This window comes from Stegodyphus dumicola, chromosome 9 (genome assembly GCF_044657685.1).
Source record: "Stegodyphus dumicola isolate Sdum_Otavi_A_Nest chromosome 9, ASM4465768v1".
NCBI lineage: Eukaryota > Metazoa > Arthropoda > Arachnida > Araneae > Eresidae > Stegodyphus > Stegodyphus dumicola.
Window position 1 is genome coordinate 142,963,736 of NC_140776.1, and position 23,205 is coordinate 142,986,940.

The 23,205-nt window shown below is 32.3% G+C and overlaps 1 protein-coding gene across 1 annotated transcript; it reads right to left on the reverse strand.

Annotated features, from left to right (window-relative positions):
- Positions 1-9,993: 9,993 nt before the first annotated feature.
- On the reverse strand, positions 9,994-22,009 carry LOC118183020 (gem-associated protein 2-like). The gene is made up of 2 exons (XM_035352420.2): positions 21,852-22,009; positions 9,994-13,092 (listed from the first exon to the last, which is right to left on the reverse strand). The coding sequence occupies exons 1-2, from the start codon at positions 21,864-21,866 to the stop codon at positions 12,313-12,315; spliced, it is 795 nt and encodes a 264-aa protein (XP_035208311.1). The 5' UTR covers positions 21,867-22,009; the 3' UTR covers positions 9,994-12,312.
- Positions 22,010-23,205: the final 1,196 nt, after the last annotated feature.

The following is a 23,205-nucleotide window of genomic DNA, read 5'->3' on the forward strand; positions in this document are numbered from 1 at the left end:
GTACATAAATAGCAGTAAAAAATCAATGAAAAATGTACAGAATGTATTAATATTATATTTTAGAAGAAAATATTAAAGTTTAATAAGGTATAACCAATTGGATTAACAATATTATGAAAATACAATAAGTTTAAATCGTATAACTAATCTGAATGCATTTTTTGGATTATTATAGAAAAATATATCTTGTCTAGATTTCTGTTAATTACAGAATATACAAATTTGCAGTTAAACAATTTCTCTCCTTAGACCATGAAATTCTTCCCTTGGAGGGAAAAATTTATTGATAGTGAGAATTTCGGGTTTAGATGCAATTTATTTCATATGCTTGTTAATTAATAGAATTAAAAAAACTTAAAACAATGTTTTAATATATCACCAAGATTTTTACAATGCATTGAATGTAATGTATTAACTCTATGTGCTACTGAGTGTAACGAAATTCCGAACATCAGCGGTTACTAATTGAAAAAATTTTATTCAATTAAAATATTTCAACAATTCCCCCCCCCCCGTATTCACTGCTTATATTTTGAATGAATTCATAACTACAAGGTGCACTCATGAAGTAACCAGGCAAATCAAAAGATCAAATGATAAAATAAAAAAGTGAAAGGAAGAAATATATGTAACTCTTTCTGAAGAGGGACATCTCAACACTTTGTTGAAGGCAGTTTGAACTGATTATTTTTTCTTTTGCATATCAAAACATTGAAGTCATTTTCATTTATTGAGAAAACATTGTACAAAAAAATTGCCTTGAAATGGAATAATGTTATAACATTAAATTTTGTTACAAATTAGGTAAGTATACTACAGAAACATTAGAGATGATTTCAAGAGTATATGATGATATATCAGTAGCAAGAACACAAGTCTATAAATGGTAAAATTGCTTTAAAATGCAGGAACAAAAGCATCAGAGATGAACCAGATAGGACCCTTTAAATTCTTTGGTAAAAGTTGACAGACGCGTAATAACTCAGCAACTTTCAGACATACTTGGGATATGCAAAAAGAGTTGTAGGTTAATTTGAACTGAAAATGAGAAAAGTTTGTGCCTTGGATTTTGACACAAAAGTTTGAGATTTGCTGATTACAATAAGACAGAACTACAATTTCTTATAGTGTATCATTGCAGGAGATAAGGCTGGTGTCTACAATATGACCTAACAAAGTGCACAAAAAAAAAACTCACATATGTCAAAATCAAATGGTGATCAAGGTGATGCAGATTGCCTTTTTTAAATAAGGACTCACTTTACATCAATTTGTCTCTGAAAATCAATCATTATTATTACAAGGAGTTACTTTTATGATTAAAATAAAGGATTAGGCAAGTTAAGAACAAACTTTTATATCCTAGGCAAATTCTAATTATAGGCCTTACACAGCACTGTCTGTACAGCAGTATCTTGTTTAAGCATTCAATGGCAGTGATAAATCGACCATTTCTCCCAACTTATTGCCAGTTAATTGTTTCCTTTTTCCAAAGCTTGGCCATGAAAGGACAGAGATTTGAAAACATCTGGTATTAAATTTAATGTTATGCTTATTTTTAAAATGATTAGTTCTAATGTCTATGAACGGTATTTCGATGACCTGAAGAAACGCTGAATAAACTGTAGACTCCTCTGGCAATTATTCTGAAGATAAATTTTTTGAAGGTTACTAATCCTTTTCTCATTTATGAGAATTTATCTAGTTATTTTAGCGACACATCTCATATAATAAGGTAATATATTAGTTCACTTGGTCATAATATCAATAATGTAGAGGTTACCACAAGGTATCTGAAAATCTCCTCCTTTAATGTTAATAGCATTGATAAAGAAAAAAAAATTATGAATGATAAAAGAATTCAATGCCTGCACGTACATCATATCAACTTATAACAGTTGACAGCATGCCTCTGAGGTCAAGTGATAACTTCAAAATTCATATTTATAAAATTTTTATTCAGATAGATTATCAGTTCTAATAATACCAAGAGCATAGACTATTTTGGCGTTACCATGCAAACAGAAAATTTTACATTTTAATCAGGGGCATAGCTAGAGGGGGGCATCTGTCCCCGGGCGCAGAATCCAAGGGACGCCAAACTGATGTTACAACATTTTAGAATTAAATGTTTTCCATCCTTGGCAAGCACTAGGGGGCACGAAATCTTCAGTTGTCCCTGGGTGCTGAAAACCCTAGCTACGACTCTGAATTTAGTTAAAAAATAAGCACATTTTAAGAAAAAAATAAGCACCTGTCTAATTACATTATACACAACTGCATAACCTTAAAAGAAAAATTAGACCATTCTATTTTTTTAACTGTTTGTCGAAATGTTTATCAAAGGTTTCTGATAACACTATGATATCGTCGAGATATGACAAGGCAAAAACATCTTTTAACCCTAATCTAAATTTATCAATAAGACGTTGAAAAGTTGCAGAGGCGTTTCGCAACCCAAATGGCATTCGCAAAAACTTGAAAGTACCAAATTGGCACACAAAGGCAGTTTTCTCTTGATTTGCTTAAACCTATAACCTGCTCTTAGGTTAATGGTAGACATGTATTTCATTGATTTGGCTTCAGTTAGCAAATCATCCATTCTTGGTAATGGATAGGTGTCTGGAACGGTTTGGGAGTTTAATTTTCGATAATCTATACACAGTCTCATGGAATCATTAGGTTTAGGAACCAACACAACAGGACTCACATAGGGTGATTCGCCTTCCTCAAAGATACACTGAGCTAGTAAGGAATCTAGCTTCTTTTTTAACAACTCTTTGTTCGCGGGTGTGGTTCGGCAACAGGTAAATTATTTTCGGTCTGGATTCTGTGCTCAATATAAGGAGTAGGATCAAACAAAAACAAAACAAAAGAAAGGAATATTTCGATAAGAGGCGTAGAAAAACTTCCTATGAGCCTGGTGACAAAGTATGAATTACTATACATCCGCTGAGTAAATCCATACACAAGAAAAGTAAAAAATGTACGCCTAAACGCGAAGGTCCATAGCTAATGATTACTAACAGAATCTCCCACAACATATGACATTGCAGATCCTGCTACTCCTGATCAAGTGTTAGGTACTTATCATACCAATATGATAAGACCCTATAAACTGGCAGCCCAACAATGGGCCCGAAGCTTCACAAATTTTGAAACTTATTACCGAAAGCCGAGCTCATTTTCTTCTTCTAGCTTTTCTGGTGATATGAACAATTTCGAATATCCATTTCGAAATATGAAGGATTAATTCAATGTCCTTGGTTTTAGTGTGAAGCAGTTACAGAGTAGGTAGGAGATTTATTTTGTGTAAAATTTCATTCATTGTGATGGTTTAACAGAGTGAAAGAATACTTAACTGAGATTGTATTTTGATCTAAGTGTTTAAAGTTTGATTCCTGTTTGTTAAGTGGTTACATATGTATAACTGATAACAAAACTTGCTTTTGAGAAAGTGTTACATGTTTTATTCCATCTGAGAGAGTGTTGCGAAATGTAGGTTTGTCTTTGAACAGAAAAGGATCAATCGTAAATAACGATTCTTCAGCATGATTCATACCTGAATGAGAGAGTATGTTTATCGTAATGAATAATTTATTGAGATAAGCTGTGTCTGTAATCGTAAAATATATTGCTATTTTCCTTTGTATTTATAATAACTCTTATTTAGAAATTTGTGTCATATTAATCTGCTTTCATGTTCATTATTTTAAGAGTGAAAGATTAATGATGTTAGGAGCTCAATAAAGCTAGTTTTGGTAAATTAAAAAAAAAAATTATACCAATGTGTAAAGAGTAATATATGATTAGAATTCTGTGAATTTTGATATTGCTTATGTGGAATTTTTGAAAGTTTATTCCATTTGCTATTAAATAAAATCCTCATTGCTTAAGCTTACATATAATCAATGCTAAGGATTGAATTTTATTCTTATAAGTTTTGCCAATGAACAATATTAAATTAGATTAGAGACTTTTTCAACTGTTTAAAGAAAAAAAAAAAAAAAAAAAAAAACTTTACATAAAGATGGTGGCGTATTTAGGCAAAGGCCGCAAAGAGGACCTTAAATTACTAGCCTTAGAGCTTGGATTACAAGTTGCAGATAACTTAAAATATGTGCAATTGTGAAATATGATAACGAGTTCTAAAACCTATGATGAAGAATTTACCAAAAATATGTTAAGTAACATAATCGATGAACGCGTAAAAGCCGAAGATAGGATTGAAAAAGAAGCAGTAGAAGCAAGATTAGCCAAGGAACGCGAGTTTGAATTTGAAAAGTTTAAACTCCAACTTGAAGTTAACAAGAATATGCCAAAGGAATGTGTTTCTCAAGTAGATCAGCCTAAATTTGATTTGAGTCGCATTCTTTCAAAGTTTAACCCAAAGGCAGATGAGATAGAACTTTATCTGACCATGTCCGAGCGTCAATTGAAGTTCGTAAATATACCTGAAACTGATTGGATCATTACCATCTGAAATAAATCAATTAGTTGTTAGAGAAAATGAAGAGGATTCTAAAGATTATGCAAAAGTAAAAGCTATGCTTTTGAAGCAACATAGACTCACAGCTGCTAGGTTTCGACAAATGTTTTCTCTGCATAGAAAATCTGCAGAAATTACATGGAAGGACTTTGCTTTTGAATTGAAATCTTATTTTGAAGGATGGATTAAAGAATCGAATACCTCTAGTTTCGAGCAGCTACAAAACTTGATCATTGCAGATCAAATAAAGAAAAGAACACCTCCCGAGGTAAGAGAACATTTTGTAGACAGTTTATCAGAAATGAACAATCCGTTGGAGCTCGCAAAAAAGCTCGAGTATTATGAAAATGTTATGGCATGAAGAAAAATGGACTTTCCAATGCAAAGAAACCATATTGTAAAGAAAATATTGAATTTGTTCCAGAAGGAAAATCTAAAACTAGTCATCCTAAATACGTTAACCAGGTTAAAAATACAAACGTTGACAATTCTAAATTTACTAATTCTAGATAAGAAAGGAAAACTTCTATTCATTGTTATGGTTGTGAATATCCCGGTTTCATACAGTCGAAGAGCCCTAAGTGTAATAAGTTAAAAGAAAAAATTAAAACTGTCATCAGTTGTGTAAAATTGTATGCAGTTGAATCATCCGATCTACTGTCCAGTTCCATTTTTTTTAACTGTTTGTTGAGAAAAAGGCAGCTTTTTGCGCTGATACAGGGGCATCGAATTCTATTGCAGGAGAAAGAATTTTATAAATTGTTACGAGATCAAGGATTTGGATTTAAAACAACAGATATTAGGATGGTACTAGGTGATGGCATGGAAAGAAATGTTCAAGCTTTGACTACGATGGTAAATCTTAATGTTGAAGGAAAGATAGTCCGTATGAAATTTATTGCTTTGCCCCTAAAGCAAAAGGTAACAGGACATTACTTGGAACTGATTTTCTACAGGCTGCGGGAATAGTGCTTAACATCCAGAATGGCACTAAGTATTTTAACGAAAATCCACAGAAGCAGTATCCCTTTTACAAAGAACCATCTAAAACGAAAAAGACTCCAAAGGTACTAACATCTCCAGAAACAAAAACGTCTGCTGACACTTCTGTTGCAATACCGGAAGACCCCGAATCCGTGAAGTTGAGAGATGATGAAGGAAAACATTTAATGATAGTACCAACGGAAGAAATTAAATTCATTGTTAGAAGAGTATAAAAACCAGCTTCAAACCCCATATAATGAACTTTTCAAGAATCATACTGATTCTATGTTAAATGAATCATCTCGATTCAGTGAATCATCCTGATTCCATTTTAAATTAATCATAACGATTCTGGGAAGTTTGAGTGGAAAAACCCTGATTCCATGTTAAATGAATCATCCAGATTCATTGATGGTTTGGAGAATCATCCTGATTCCGTCCAATTTTAGACGAATCATCCCGATTCATTGAAGTTTTAGAGAATCATCCTGATTCTGTGCAGTTAAATCAATCATTTCAAACTCGCCATCAAATGATTCCCGGTTTACGCTTTATTAAGATGAATGTGAGATATCTTGCGGACTCTTCGTCGAGACGTCATCAGAGCCCGAGAGGAAGTCTATAACCTAACGGTAAATGGCAACAGTCAAAAAAAAAATTTGAAACACCTAACATCTCAACCGTTAGGTAGAAATTCGACAAATTTTTGCATGGACATAACTTTTCCTCTTATCCATAGTAATTGCTTTATATTACTTTTATTATAATTAAATTTGCTTTATTAAATGTAAAGTTTACATGGCCCTCTGGTTATACTTATAATTTAAAGTATGAGAAATGTAGTATTTATTAAGAGAGAATGAGCATTACCTCAACCATGGAAAACAATTACTTTTTTTTTTTTTAAATTTTAAATACCAGTTCAATTCACAGAACTAGTTTACAATGACATAAAAAAAACTATGCAGAACTAAACTATATTACAAGATTTAATGATGAAATTTCAGTTCAAAATAAAGAAAATAAATAATAATAAGCCATATTTATTGTATTCGCTTGGTACCTAATAATAAGTACAATTTATTTTTCTACTCATATTAATAGTTAATTAATTTAACTTAAATCAAAATTACGAACGTTTTCTACATTTTCATTGTATAACAGTTTACCCTTAATAGATATTGCAAGCAAAGTAATTTAAGTAAAAAGGATGAACATTTCTGAAATCAGAAAACGAGAACTTACTTCATGCAGTCATCCTTTTGTAAAAAGCTTAAGTAACCCGCATACTCGGAAATTACCAAATATTCCGGATAGTCGAGCGTAATAGGAAAAAGAGGAGGAGCGGAGGGGGTAGATTGTAGTCGTTCTTCAGATTTTTTGGCTAAATAAATGATTTTGACATTTCGATATGTGCATCATATAAAAAATAGACCAACAGAACTGAACATCAAAATTAATTATCTCTGCAAAATATCGCAAGTTACTGCGCAATACATGCACCGTAATTCTTCCGTACGTGATATTACGCAATCGGAATAAAAGCTGCCGGTATTCGGAGAATAAAGAACTAAATAAGGAAAAATTACCAATCTGGGGTATTTTTCATTCTAATTTTGAACAGACTGAGTTAAATTTCCGGAATAGAATCATTTTTTGCTTCGGTTGGTAGACCACAGAACTCTTAGTCCTATTCAATTCAAATTGGAAAGTGACGAAAAAAAAAAAGTCCGTTGCTTGTTTTGCAGTGAACTGTAACGGTTTCAATATTCGAGATTTTGCGGAGAAAGGGGAGAACCTCCCAAACTCCGTACTGTATAATGTAGTGGGGGGGGGGAATTGACTATTCGATTACTTTCCGTTTAAGCCGTTCCGAATATTATTCCTTAGAAAGCTAATAAAGTTAAAACATACTTACCCATTTTTGGAAGTTTATCAATACTTCAGTTACTGCAACTAAACTCATGTCCATAAATTAAGGATAATTAGGAGTCACGCGGAAAAGTAACTCTAAAATAAATATATCACCTTTAAAATCACTACACACATCTTCAAGAATCATATGCAAATTTCAGGAAGTAACCAGATGACACTGATGGTACATCACTATGACGAGAGTGTAAGAGAGTAATATATAACGAATACAGGCAAAGGAAGTAAAATTGTTCGCAGGCGCTTTATAAGCATTTCAGTGCAATAACCGAATAGTTATGACACAAAGGACACATTTGGATGATTTTTTACGTGGTAGAATTATCGACCGTCTGGAATGTGGGCGTACCCAACTGGAAGTATCAGACGAACTTGGAATTGCCCAGAGTGTCATCTCTAGGCTTTGGCAACGATTCCAAGATGATGGTAATGTGAGTAGACGTTACAGCACAGGTCGCCCCAGAGTTACAACGCCGAATGAGGACCGGTATTTGGCACTTACTGCCAAAGAAACAGGCGGAGCACAGCCTCAGACCTGTCTCGTCAGCTCTCTTCAGCCACTTATACGACAATTTCAAGGCAGACCGTGTACAGAAGCTTAGGGCAGATTGGTCTATATGCTCGCAGACCTGTCAGATGCGTTCCACTTACTGCAACTCACTGTCGCCTGCGGTTAGCCTGGAGTAGAGAGCATGCATTGTGGACACCGCAACAGTGGGCTTGTGTGATGTTTTCCGACGAGTCCAGGTTTAGCTTGCAGTCTGATTCTTGCCGGACTTTCATATGGAGAGCTCCAGGTACCCATTACCACCAGAAAACAACATTGAACGACACCGTTACGGTGGTGCAGGAGTGCTCGTTTGCGGTGGAATTATTCTGTGTTCCAGAACTGACCTGCATGTTCAAATTGGAACCATGACAAGCCAAACTATTGGGACGTCATTCTGGAACAACATGTACGTTTGTTTCGGGGCGCCATGGGCACACAATTTGTGTTTATGGATGACAACGCCCGTCCTCAGCGTGCAAACATCGTAAGCGATTGCCTTCAATCAGAGGAAATCACCCGTATGGACTAGCCAGCATTCTCACTGGACTTGAATCCAGTAGAGCACGTGTGGGATAAGCTTGGCCGACGAGTTGCAGCCCGTCAACCTCCTCTTACATGTCTACCGGAACTTCGGAGAGCATTGCTTTTTGAGTGGTGTAAATATCCTCCAAGACCAGATCGATAATTTGATACTCAGCATGCCTATGCGTTGTATGGACTGTATTGCATCGTCTGGGAGACATACAATGTATTAACAATCATACCAACCATGTAATATTGGTTTTTTTTGTAAATAGGTTTTTTTTTTTGTAATTTGCTCCAGGGAGAAAAAATCGCTAATTTTTTAAAATAATATCAAATATATAGCATCTTTTTTTTTCTCTTTACCTTTTGTTTAATAAATAAGCTTTACAAATAAGTCAAATTTGTTTTGCTTCTAACTCTTCCTTTGCCTGATTTTGCATTATCCTTAATTTATGTCTATTTATAATATACATGAGTGTATATTATAAATATTCATACATATGCTCATAATAAACAGAAATATAAACTGACCGCACGGAACGAGAATACAAATTATTAAAATCTCAACAGAAATTTAAACGTGTGTAGTATTTGGGACAAAGGGGTTTGGATTACGGAGTACCTTTGCAATTACCTTCACATCATCTTTCATAAAATTGAAATAAAGAGAGCATTTGGGTGGCAGGAAAAGAATAGCAAATGTACAGGAACTTTCTACCGCTTTCGCAATTCTTTGAACAATAGAACGACGTGTACCTGTCTGTACTCTCGTGCGCATCAAAGGTTACGTTAATGGAGAGAAAGGGGGAAAAGCTATTTGTGGAAATAAGATTCACCATCTGACGTTTCATTATAAGGAAGAAAAATTATTTATTTAGTTTCGGCTTTGGTACGGGAAAAAAATGCGCATTCGTTAAAAAAAAGTAAGCACATATCAGGGCTTTTATATTTTATTTTCAAATATAAGGACTTATAAGCATTTGTAAGGGCCGCTACGAACCCTGTCCATTACGAATTGTGGAGGATTTGAAGATGGTAGCTATTAATTGCTGAAAACGAATAATCTGTAATTTTTTTTTTTTGGTGCAAAATGAATATCACGAGAAAAATTGTTTAAAACAGTTGTTTGTTTGAAAAATATGAATGTGTGACAGCAGACTAAAGTGATTTTATGCCCAAATAAAAGTACTTTGCAGGTGAAAGTTGGTGGTGATTTTTCCACAAGCAAGATCATTAAAGCAAGTGTTTCTCACAGGTGAATCCAAGGTATGACTCTGTTTAACATCTTTTAAAGATCTTGCAATGCCACTTACCAGCAGTCACCAAATACACATGACACTACTATGATTTCAAAATCATTAAATTCTCAGTTTGCTACCAACAAACTGCAGGACTATGTCAATGTATTTGCACATTTGTATACATTACAGAGGAAATAAAGCTGAATGTTTCCACTGCTTTGTAGTGCTCTTTTGAATAGTCAAGAAAAACTATTGAGTAAAGATAACATTTGTGGACTTGAATAACTTTAATAATAAAAAAAACTAATTTGAAAAAGCACATAAAAAGGTAATTTATTTTTGAACATAGCAAACATAGTATTTATCCACTTGGCACAATTTTTTATACTTTAACCCATTAGCCGCTGGTGTTGCGTTGATGCAACGGTCAAAATAAATGCGTATATAAATATAACTACCTAAGATATTTTATACCAGCAGATGATTTTGTGTAGGGAATATTATTTCTGTAAAAAAATATTTGCCTTTAACAATCATTTTGTTTATAATAATTAATCTCATACTTTAAGCAAAATTTTCAACCGGTATTTTTGCTGAAAATACTTAACCAAAGAATCGCCGTCTTTATGAGTGATATTTTAGTCAAGGTCACCGTTTATCAAAACATTACATCAGTAAGACGTTTATATTTGTGTTGGGAAGGAAGGAAAAACAGGTGTTGCGCTGACGCGACGTCAGCAGGAAACGGGTAGTCGATTTCCTTTTTCACTCATTCCTTTCGATGTTCTGGTTGTTTAAAAATGCCTAGAACGAGGTATCTTACATTAGAAGACGCCCTTCAAAGAATTTTTGATGAAAAAACAGATGATGATAATGTTAATAATGACCAGAATGAAACTGCTATTGTTGTTGTTCCCCTAGAAATTGTAGAAACTAGTGACGAAGAAGAAAGGAATGGCAATGTTTTAAATAACGATAATGATATTTTACCAAATGATACTGCTGGGGAAGTTGAAATTCACGTAAGAAGTAAGTTTCAGCCTTCTAAACGCATACTAAAAAGTTTAAAAAGCAGAAGACTGAAATCTTGAAGTGGATAGAAAAGGAATTGTTAGTTATGTCTCAGTAAGCACATGAAGAAAAATTTAAAGAGAAATTATAAAAGACAAAATACAAGGTAAAACACTGCAAAGATTTTCGATTTTCTTTTTGGTTTAGACATTTACTCTCTTCTCATTCAAAAGACAAATATATCCGCTCAGGAAGAAAAGAAAAAAAACCAGAATTTATTACATCTGAAGCCTATATGAGAAGATTTATTGGAATATTATTGCTTACAGGATATCATTTTTTACCTCAAGAAAAAATGTATTGGTATTTTGATAAGGACATTTCTGCTCCTGTTGTTCGAGAATCGATATCACGTTTGCAGTACAGGAATATGAAGCAGAACTTGCATTTGACAATACTGATAAATTTTATGAGGTGAGACCGTATCTAAACTTACTGAATATCACCACTTTTTATTACTGGAAATATACTCTTCTAGATTTCAGACACGAGAATGCATTATTCCTTTTTAAAACTCCTATGTAGAGTGTAGAATTAGCCAGAAATAGATCAGCAACAGGAAGACCTAGTAAATTCAGCATTCAAAAACCATTGCATGGAGACGGGAGACATTTTATTGTAAAGTCCGTTGATAACAAAAGACTGTTGTAAAGAGTACCATAGCCAGACTGTTTACAGATGCAAAGTGTGTAATGTAGCTTTACATCATGGTTGTAATCAAGCTTTTCATGCTTGAATCTTTCAATTGAAATAATCTGTATTTGTAAAAGAAATACGATGTATATTTTAATATTAAATTAATTACAAGTAAAGTGATTTGTAGATTTATAAAATGTTACACAGCTAAAAAGTAATCCTGTGCTCAAAAAAAAAAAAAACATCACACGAGTACAATCCTACTCACTAAACATCCGTAGTCTTATTCCGCTGACGTTGCGCGTACGCTACACTCATTTTTTCCACAGGTAAGAGCATTTTTTAAATTTTCAATGTAAATTTATGTTATAAATGCTTAATTTAATATTTGTTATTATTTTCATGAGAAAAGAAACATTCCTTGTAGTTTTAGCGGTTAATGGGTTAACACAATAATTCACAACAATCATTTTTTGACATTGCATTATTTACTACTAGAATACTGCTGAAGAAATATCATCACAAGTAAATATTTGATAAAAACAACTGAAAAGGGGAACTTTCATTTATATTAACCACACACACACACACACACACAAAAAAAAAAAAAAAAAAAAAAAAAATGCTTAGTACTTCAAAGAAAAAGAATTTTATATTTTAGTAAAAATATGTTTAAGCATGAGAACAGACAATAAATTTGATCTTTAAAATGATTCTTACATTCTATTTCAATAAAAAATACATTCAAACTTTTGTGCCTTACAATAGTAAACATTTCTCAGAAGAAAAAGCAAAACACTTGACAATTAACGGTCCCAAAATAGTTATTTCTATTATTTTTCGTGAAACAGATGATAAACTTCCCCTGAAAGAGATGATAGTTTTCAACGGTATTTCTTTCTTAATTCAATGCATCTTTCCAAAGAAGGTCCTATTTTATAAGCTTTCACACAAAAATGATAAGAAAGCAAGTAAGAAATAAGATAGACGCGATTCTTCTCTTCTCCTTCATAAGATTTCATATGCTTCTTGCAACTGTCATAAAACTCTTCCAAAAACTTTTCATACTCTATTTTCAAAGGTTTCTGTAAGCAAGCTAGGACAGCATAAACCCACCTGCCAAGACTGTCAGTCATACCAATGGAACAGAACCATTTCTTAAAATATGTCAATAGTTCCATTAATTCTTCTTGATTTAAATGCAAAATTATACTTAAGTAGGGTTGATGCCCTTGTTTTCCCTTCTTGTTTACATTGCTTTTATTATTTCCATAACCACCAAATAACTCAAAACTTATTTCAGATCCAAGCACGAATTTACACCATTCCTCTTCCTCACTCATAGGAGGAAGTGCTACATTAAGTGGAAATTTCTTTACTAGAACAGCTCTATATTTATTCAATTCATACGATAAAGAAGCAAAAGATGATGTTTCAGTAGCAGCCCATCTTTGCAATGAATTTGGTTTTTTCTTTTCACGTCTTTCTGCTTTCGGAAGCTCAACTGACTCTTCAATGAGTTTTGATATAAGTACGAATTCAGTACCATTACTTGGTATAGTGTTTATATCAACTGGACCAACCGTTGGATCTAAATAAAATCCTGGCTGTCTAAATCCAACTTTATAATCTTCAAACCCAAGATCATTGCTCTGGAAATGATTCTGGAAAAAAATCATTTTTGAAATCATAAGACAAATTGATTATAAGACTTGAATACATAAATCACATTTAGAAGCTTTATATAAAATCAGTAACTTTATATAATCATAAACATAGTAACTTTATATATCAGTAACTTTATATAAAATCTAAAGGATTCCACTACAATTAAAATAATACATTTGGCAACCTTTAGGGGATTACATATTAAATTTGAGGCAAATTAGTCATTCAGTCTGATAATGATTGCCAGAAGTCAAATGCTCTCTTGTTTGCGGAAAAATGAATTCCATATACAGTCAAAAGTCGTTAATCCGGACTCGTCGGGACTTCGGCGATTCCGGATTATAGATCATCAGTTTAAATCTGGTAAAATGGCATGCTGAAATTATAAAATTAAAAATATGAAACCGTAATTTACGAAATAAAGAACAATTATGATCTAAAGGGTATCAAAATTTACAAAAAAAAAAAAAGCTTAATATTTATTTGTTTACTTTATTAAACATTTCTTTCAATGTAAGTTGTTTAAGTTGCTTCGTTTTTTACGTGATAATACATTCTCTTTAATTCCATAAACAGACATAATTTCTTGTTCACTTACAAAGTTCCGCTGTTCCAAGTCCTATAATTGCTGTGTCGGGAATACCGACTAATTTGTCAATCGAAATTTTTTCGTTTTCAATAACCTCTGTTACTTTCTTCGCTATTTGTGAGAGGAAGTACCACATTTAGTAAGCAATTATAAGCCAAATAAAATAAAAACATCTGCCCTTAAGATAAGGATAGTGTTGAAAGATCAACTCCCAATTCATTGTGCTCCACTACGTTAAAGATAAACAAAGTTTACATAAACAAACGTTAAAGTTTAGATAAACAAAGGATATGCCTTTATCCATATTTTGCAGCAATTCCACTTTTTGTTTAATTGACTCTGAAAGATACTTTCGATCCTTTACATATTAGTAAATATATATCGGAAATTCTATTTGAAATAATCGAAAGTTCAAGCTTACTTTTATAAAATTGCTCTAACAGTCTGCAAAAAATAATAAGCCGGATCCAATTCGAAGATTAAGGAACAACACAATCTGCAACATTAACTGAAATAGATAATTAGATAATTTTAGCTTAGCTTATCCCGTCCGTTATAAATTAAACGCGCATTCGTAAACGTATTTTGCGCACACGCAAATTCGCAGTAGTAAAGGTCTTACGCGCATGCGTCAACGCGACGCATGCACAGAAAGTTTGTAGCTTTGAGGTCCGAATTAACGACTTTTGACTGTATTCATAGGACATTCAAGTTTTGAGAGGCAAAATGGCAGAAAAAAACCAAAGTGCAATTTCATAACTTCTGATGAATCTAAATCTTTGATTAAAATAATTTAATGATTTTCAACGAGGCTATATACACTCTTTGACACATAAAACGACACACCGAGAAGATATAAAGCACATTGGACACAAATCGATATGCATACAGGTTTCGAAGGAAAATGCAAAATTTTACAGTTTGGCTGCCAATGAATGGAGAGGAGAAATTACGATTCCAGGTCATAAATTTGTCATGAATTTCATTCTGTGTACTCTTGTAGACAGTAACTATGCCTCGCATACAGGTACATTAATGATATGCACAGATGTCAGAATTTGACAGAGGTCGTGTAGTTGGGTTCAAAAAAGCCGGTTGGTTTTATAGGCGAATAGCTCGACATTTGAGCAGGAGCGATGCCACTATTACACAATGTTGGACTGGAAGGGGGTATGACCTCTCTCACCAAGGGGGTGGTGGTAATTGGTTTCAGCTGTATTTCTCTGCTTTGAGCTATGATATCTGATTGCTTCTTTTCTTAGAAATTACCACATCTGCTTCATTGTTTATTTTAATCCACAGAAACAAAGTATTTTTGGATAGCTTTTTCATCGCACAGTCTGCTGACAGATTTGTCTAACAAAAATCAGTACAAGCAAAAGAAATGCAAGCAGCAGAACAGCAAAAGAGATGACGAAATTTCAACATGGAGAATTTGATTACTGATACAATGGATTGCTACTGGGATAATAATTCTGTAGTAACTATTAAATCAAATTTTATCACTCACAAACCATTAGGAAGAGCAAAAAGATGTGTCCAAGATTAAAAAAAAAGAATGTTAATGCTCTCCAACCTTACATTATAAAATTATATAATGAAGGAATGGGTGGAGTAGACCTGTTGGAGTTATTGACCAAAATTTCGCAGCAAAAATTGGTACTGGAACTTATTTATCAATGCACTGAATATAGTTTTGGCTGCTGGGTGGATCTTACACACTGATTTACACAAAAACACATTAGAAATGACTGATGTGAATTTTAGAGGAGAAATTACTTTGAATTTGCTTCAAGCAAAACCTAAAATTAATATTACACCTGGACTCCGTGTCTATCAAGTCAACATCTGCAAGAAAATCAGATGCACATTATATAGTTGCATCATTACAAGGGCGTTGTATAGCTTGCCAAAAAAAATAAAATAAAAATACTAAAAATATGTATTTTGAATGCAAAAAAAAAAAAAAAAATGCTCTATGTACGTTGCTTCCTGCAATATCATGGACACTGCTAAAAAGGATGATAAAAAATCAGAATTAGAATGTTTTAAATTTTTTTGCTATTGGTTGAAATCCCATGCACCTTCTAAAGAATAAAATTGATTTTTTAATGGTGAAGTATTTTACATTCTTAACTGCTTGCCTGATTATCCCGAGTTATCTCGGGTTCGTTTATATTGCAGTTAATTATTATCCCGAGAAAACTCGGGCGTAGCAGAATTTGTTAGTACGATTTCTTTTATCATGGTTTTACTCGGTCTGGAGGAAATGAAAGGAAATATTCAGCTTTGATTGGCAGTTTGCCAAATTTTGTTGGTTGCGCAGTTCTTTTGGAGAAGACTGGTTGCGTGTTTCCCTATTGTATAGTATCAATTGGCTTGTGGATTAGTAATGTATAAAAGAAGGATGCATGCGTTGGAAAAAAATAAAATAATGGCGATGATACAAGATAGCGAAAGCGATGATTTTTCAGATAGTGATTATGAAGAGGTGAGGAAAAAAATAAGAATTAAATAAAATCCAACGAGACAGTGTACTCTGTGCTCCTGTGAAAGAGATTCCAGTGGTAAGAAAGTAAGAAAAGAGACCAGATACCAGTGTAGAACGTCAGGTATCACTCTGTGGTGTCCCTTGTTTCAAAAACTATCATACAAAGATTAATATTTAACTTTTTTTCATTTGCTCGAGATAACTCGGGATAGTAAACTAATATTAAAAATAAATTCTTTTACACCTTTAAAAAATTAAAAATTCAACTTAAAACCTACATATTTTGATTTGTTTCGTTTTGTTGTATTTAATAATAAAATAAAAAAATGTGATGATTTTTTGCAATTTTTTTCAAAAAAATTTGTAAGGCACGCGGTTAAAATTGCACTTATTCGTATTATGTATACTGTTAGTCAAGCTTGTGTGTATGTGTAAATTTGTTTTTATTGTTTCCTTATGCTTTTTGGATTGCATTTCTTGTAAAATAGTATGCTAATTACAAATTATGTAAATTTTTTAATGAGTTTTACTTAAATTCTAGTAATTTCACATGAAATTTTTCAGTAAGCCATTATTACAGCATAACATTTTAAAAGATTCATCATACAATGCTTTGTTTTCCTGAAGCAAAAAAAAGAGAGAGAGAGAGAAAATACAGCATTACATGCCAACGTTCCAAAAATGGAACATCTGGGAAATCATAGACAGAAATATTGTTATAGCAATTTTTTGTTTTGTTTTGTTTTATAGTCTTTATGGGTTTATTCTAATGTAAATTTGATGACTTAGTTGTGACTTTTATTTCTGAATCATAGTGTGTCACGTAAAAGGTTAATTTTATAAAACTATAAAGCTATTGTTGGCAATTTCTGCATAAGATAATGATTTTATCCCAGCAAACCAACCTTTTCATTGTTTCGTAACGATTTTACTTTGGCAATTATTTTTTTTTAAATTAAGTGGGATATTAGAGCTATTGTTATGTATCACATAATCTATAAGTTACTAGCACAGTATGAGATCCAGCTTTCCAAAAAATACCTAGGAATTTTACAGAATGCTAAAAATTAGCTGGCAATGTACGAAATGATTGATCATTTCACAGACTGCCTAAGCATACTACAAAATGCATAATGAAAACAGGCAAAGTATGAAATATCTGGTTGTAACGAAAGTTTTCCACCAACAAACAGATACCTAAAATTCATTGAACAGGCTTAAAAACATTTAATCTTAATTTCGTATTTTTATTAGACTGCAGCAATAATCATAAATGAAGTACAATTTCAGTTCTGCCAAATCAAACAATATGGGGGATTAATAGAGCCTGACTAATTTGCACATTACTGGGACTAGATTTCAAAAAGTAAAGATGTTTATGATTATAGGTCCTTTCACAATGACAGCTTTCTACACTTTTTGAATCCAAAGACTTCTTGAAAAACTAATGCTAAGGAAAGAGAAAACTTTTGGACGTCTTTGGAAAAAGCTCCTCTGTTAAAATTTGAATAAATCTTAAGCCCACCTTACGTTAGTTTTGCCTCAATAAATAATTCAATCTAATCTCTGCCATCAAAAATTTTGAACAGCACATGTAGCAAACTTAAAGATACAGTTCTGCACAGTAATATTATTATTACTCTAAAGAGTGTAACATAATTTATTTTCAATTGATGAAAGTTTTATATCTAACCAGTAAGAGGCATTTACATATACAATAATGCAGATCTGTGGAATGGAATTTAGTACATACGTGTAATCTTAATTGATTCCATTTAATTTGTCCAATGCTAGAAGTTATTTCATACATGGCTTAACATTCATTCATCAAATATTTAAGCTTGCTAGCATCAGCTGTGGCCAGAAGTTTTCAACAATTTTCACCCTAATTTCACCAAATGTGGCGATATGTGTTCTGCGCCGGTTTTTGGCACGATTGCATGTTGTAGGGCAATCCTGTTGAGGTTGAAAAATCTTTCCCTGGAGCTTGTTGGTTCCTGTCATGCTTTGTGTCTGAGAAGATAGGGGGAAAGATAAAATGGAGGATGTTGTTGAAGTTCGGCAAAAGTAAATATCATTGTGGCTATCCTGTTGAGGGGCAGTGGGTATTTGGAGGTGTGGAAAGAGGGTCTGGGAGATTATTTTTAGTGGCTATGCATGACAGAAGTAGGGATCTGTAATTATTTGTGATTTTATTTATTTGTGAACCATAGTATGAATTTTCTGGATAGAGTGTCTGGCCGTCATATAAATACGATAGTGATTACGTGGTGGCATGTTAAAGGCGGTATGAAATTGGTATTTCTGCTGTTCGAAAAAGCATTAATTCATGGTATGTGCATTTTACTTTAATTTTGTTCTTATTTTGTAGAATGTTATGTTCATTGTTTTTTCTAGTATGAATTTCTGTTATTGTTGTTTGAAATTTATTTTAGTTTATTTTGTTGTTAGTGCATAGCGTCTAGATTGTACAATTCGTAGATATTTTTTAAAGTTGAAACAGAACGCTGTGTACATGGTTTTCTTTGAAATTTATTGTTGTTGTGTTAATTTATTAAAGCGAGGTGTGCGTAGTTCGTAGATTCGTTTGTTGCCTAGTGTGCAATTCGTAGATTTTTTTTTAAGTTTAAACAGGATGCTGTGTACATGGTATTCTTTGAAATATGTTGTTGTTACGTTAATTTATTAAAGCAAAGTGTGCGTAGTTCGTAGATTCATTCGTTGCCTAGATAAAAAATTTAGATAGTAATATGGCAGCGTGGAGTTTCTCGCCAAAAACGTTTGGTGAGGAATTTGGCGACCTGAGGGCGCATATCAGAGTAGGTCAGTATTTTCATATGTGGAAGAAGGGAAAGCCAAAGAACTAATGAAGAATGACAATTGAGAAATGATGAATGAAAAATTGAATTATGAAAAATACCAGTCAATAATGAAGAAAAGCAATGATAATGAAGGGAGAGATAAAGCACTTTAAACTAACAAGAAGTTAAACGAATTGGTTTAAAAAATACAGGAATTATCCGAATTTGCAATGGAGATTAACACAAATGAAGAAAGAAGATACTTTATGAGAGGCACTGAAAAACTCTGCACATTTTACCGCGAAATATAGTGTTCAGTCACTATCCTATGTAAAAAATCACTAGCTTTTTTTTAAAAAATATTTTATTATGTACTTATTAAGCAGTTAAAAAAAGTCCTTTCAATCAACATTTGCTTTGCTTTTTCTTTTAAGTACAACAGTATTTAAATTTGTTTAAATTAGACATACTTTTTAATCTGAATTATACCCAACACTTTTTTGTTTTCCACAGAACATTTATTTTGCACAATGTGATCATGCAATTTACATAATGTATTGATGACCTAACCTCTATGTTTAGCAAGTGTCTACTGTACTGAAGTAAAACTGGCATTATTTATTTCAATTTGTACTACTACAGAAGACATAATAAAATTTTCAGTTTATTGTAGATTAGTAAATTTTAATGAAGTAATAGATGTTGAAAGACATGGAATTTAAAATACGAACTTACTTAAAATACTACTTATGCAGAATTATTAAAAAAAAAAATACTACTACTTACGAAAAGAAAGCTATAAGAAAATTATATAAATTATGCATATGGCCTTACAAAATAAACTGAAGAGAGAGTGCTTTTATTATCATAGTGAACTGGAAAATGCTTTTCAACATTTTTAAGGCACTGAGAATTGAAGATCATGTGAATTTACATAATCAGGAAAATTCAGTTAAATTTCAATGCAGAAATGGCTGATAAATTTAAAATTACTTTCTTAAATGAACTTTTACATTTGTGTAATTTGTACGAATATTCTAATTTAAACTTAAGGCATTTATAAGGAAATGGCAGAACATATACTAGCATTTTCCAAGAAATAATGGTACACCAAGTTTTCTTATTTCAACTTGGATTTAATATGGGATTTGGTAAATAAGTAATAAAAATAAGAGACAGTATTCTGTAAATCTTGCTGCTATGTTTGTTCATAAATGCTAACAATCATACTATGTTGAAAATACTATATTATTAATGCAAAGTCTTTTTTCAAAGACTCTGTGGATCTAGTACACCCAACTAAATATGGCATCAAAATTCTGAGATTAACAAATTCAGCTGAAAATGGCAGTTTTCCATATTTTTTAGCATTAAACGTTAACCTTTGCATACTAAATCAAAAAAAGGTTTTCAAAATCAATAACAATGCGCATGATATTATAGAAAAAACTGATAAAACACTTTATAAATTTGGTCGAAATGTAAAAAAATATAATTAACATACTAGTTATTCAAAAGATTTTTTTTCAACTAGAATTATTATACTTGCAATGCTTAATGGAATTTTAAAAAGATTAAAACTGGTATCAACTTTAACCAAAGAGAGAAAAGAGGCCCTTTATTAATACATAAAGCTGATTCTACAAACGAAAACATATTAAAAAAAAGGGGGGGGCACCTAAAATATTTGGTACTTCCTTATTATAGTGGCCCCCAAGACAGAATTGCTTAGCAACCGAGATATCTTGCCACATGTTCTTATACCTCACTACATGCTACATCTTGGTTGATTAGTGATTAAATTCTGGGGGCTGCTATAATAAGGACGTACCCAATATTTAAACTATTTAAGGTTTTTTTTTTTTTTTTTTTTTTTTTTTTGTTGTCCTTGGCAAATAGTCATACAAAACAATGTTCTAGCATGAGTAAGCGACAAGGAGACCAAAAATTATTTGCCAAGAAACAAGAAAGTCTATAATGCTGCAAACAGCTTCTGTCAGAAGAACAAAGACAATAACTTGTTTAACTACAACACACTTTGGCTTAACTACAATAATTTGTTTCGCTTGCAACAAATATAATTGCAGAAACCACAGCCACAACTTGTGTGCAAAATGAGTTTATAAAATGAACTGAAAAATAACTAAAGACATGCTCATCTTTTATGTTAGCAAAATATTCCATTCAATATCAAATAAATCTTTAAAAAAACTTAACCCTTCCTAACATATGGGTATACTAAAATTAATAAGGGATGTTACGTACATAAATTTATTACATACGGTAAAGAACATTTAGATCCAAATAAAATATTTTAAAATATGCTGATAAGCAAGTTTTACAGTTTTGTTCAAGATATTGCATTAAAAATTGGATTTAAAAGAATGACGGCTCATTTTAAGATTGGAGGTCGCCTCACAACTCGTGTACTCTCTCTAGAGTTGAAATAGACGATAGGTGATAAAATACGATAGATTTTTTAAATTTCTATTGGCGCGTTACAAGACAACTGAACATCAGATGAAAAAGAAAACAAAGACGAGAAAACTGACATCAGTTTATATATAAATTCATGACGTTCTTCCAAGTAACGCTCTTAAACCGAAATCCGACGAAGGAAAAGAGCATTAAGAATTTGCATCATTTAATTTGTGTATATTTTGGACAATGCTCTTTACTGATCTTAGGCTTCATATTAAGTAATTAGTGATATGATCAGCATCTTGTTTCTTCAAGATAATGCACAAAAATCAAGCTTGTTTAATGATTTACCCACTGTACCAGACTAGGTAAAATATTAATAGTCTAAAACAATAGAAAGTGAATAATACTAAAAAATACAGTTGGTTATTACGCACAAAAGTTATTACTTACAGGATTGTTGTTCATCTTTGGCAAATCAAGTTGAATTCCGCTTAAACAAGGGTATTTTATAGCTGTAAATACAAATGCTTCGCAAACCGACGCTACGGATAATGGAGTCCTGTGGTTCACTGTTGCCAGATGGCGCAATTTTCTGCTACAAAACCAAGGCTTCTTGTACAAACCTCTGGAACTAAATTTTTGCTATTTTGAGAAAATTTTTGCTGCTCTGTTATTTGCTCTTGTGCTATGTTTTGCAATTTTAAAATTTTCTAATAGATTTTAAAATGCTTATATGTTAAAATAACTCATCTACTAAAATAAGTTTACATTAACCTCCTCGGTTCCCTTGTATCACATGTGATACAAAAGTTTCATAATTTTTTGTGAAGGCTGAGCTGCAAAAACAAATTTGGGACCGGTTGTATCACATAAGATACAAAGTGAAATACCTCATATATTTTCCTCGTTTAGTCAACAGATGGCAGTACTTGTCCATGATAGCGATTTCTAGTAGCATCTCTGAATCAAAACAAAATGTCTGCAGGTCGTCGAAGTAAGTATTTTTTTTTTTTTATTTATATACAAATATTAAACTATTTTTAAAATATGCTTTCTCTTTGTATATGTACTTTTTACTAGTTAACAGCAAAAAAAGAAATTTTTACTGAAATATTAAAGTATAATGACTTGTGATATTTGTTTGTATCACTTGTGATACAATGGGACCCAATCACTTATGAACACACTTTTTAAGTCAATTTTGTTTTAATTTTTAGTTATATTTTGGGGGGATTTGAAGATTGATAGAAGTATTTCTTGAATTCAAATCTTTAGTTGAGGTGTTTGCATTCCATTTTTACCCATTTTTCCGGATAATTTTATATTTAATAAGTATTTTTTTCAGTGAAATATTTGACACCAGATGAAATTTTAGAGCTGATGAATCGCGATGATTCTGATTTGAGTTCACTGTCAGATGAAGATGATTATCAAAGCGATAATGGATGTGAGATGGATGATGTTGATGAAGATCAGGATGTAACTTTTGACTTTTCTGCTCCAACTCAATGGGGAATACATACAGATAAGTTCAATCCAGTTTCATTTGATTTTCAGGAGGTAGGATGCTTTGAATATCAAAGTACTGCACCCATTGAATATTTTATGGAATATTTAGATGAATGTTTTTTTGAAGATTTGGCAAATTTCAGTAACATTCGATCCGTAACACGTACTGGCAAGAGTATTAATGCATCAAAAGAGGAAATGATGACATTCATAGGCTGCAGTCTTCTTTTGTCCTGCTATGGGTAAAAAAGTTATTTAGGTTTTAATAGAAGTTGGCCTGAGATCGTAAGGAGGT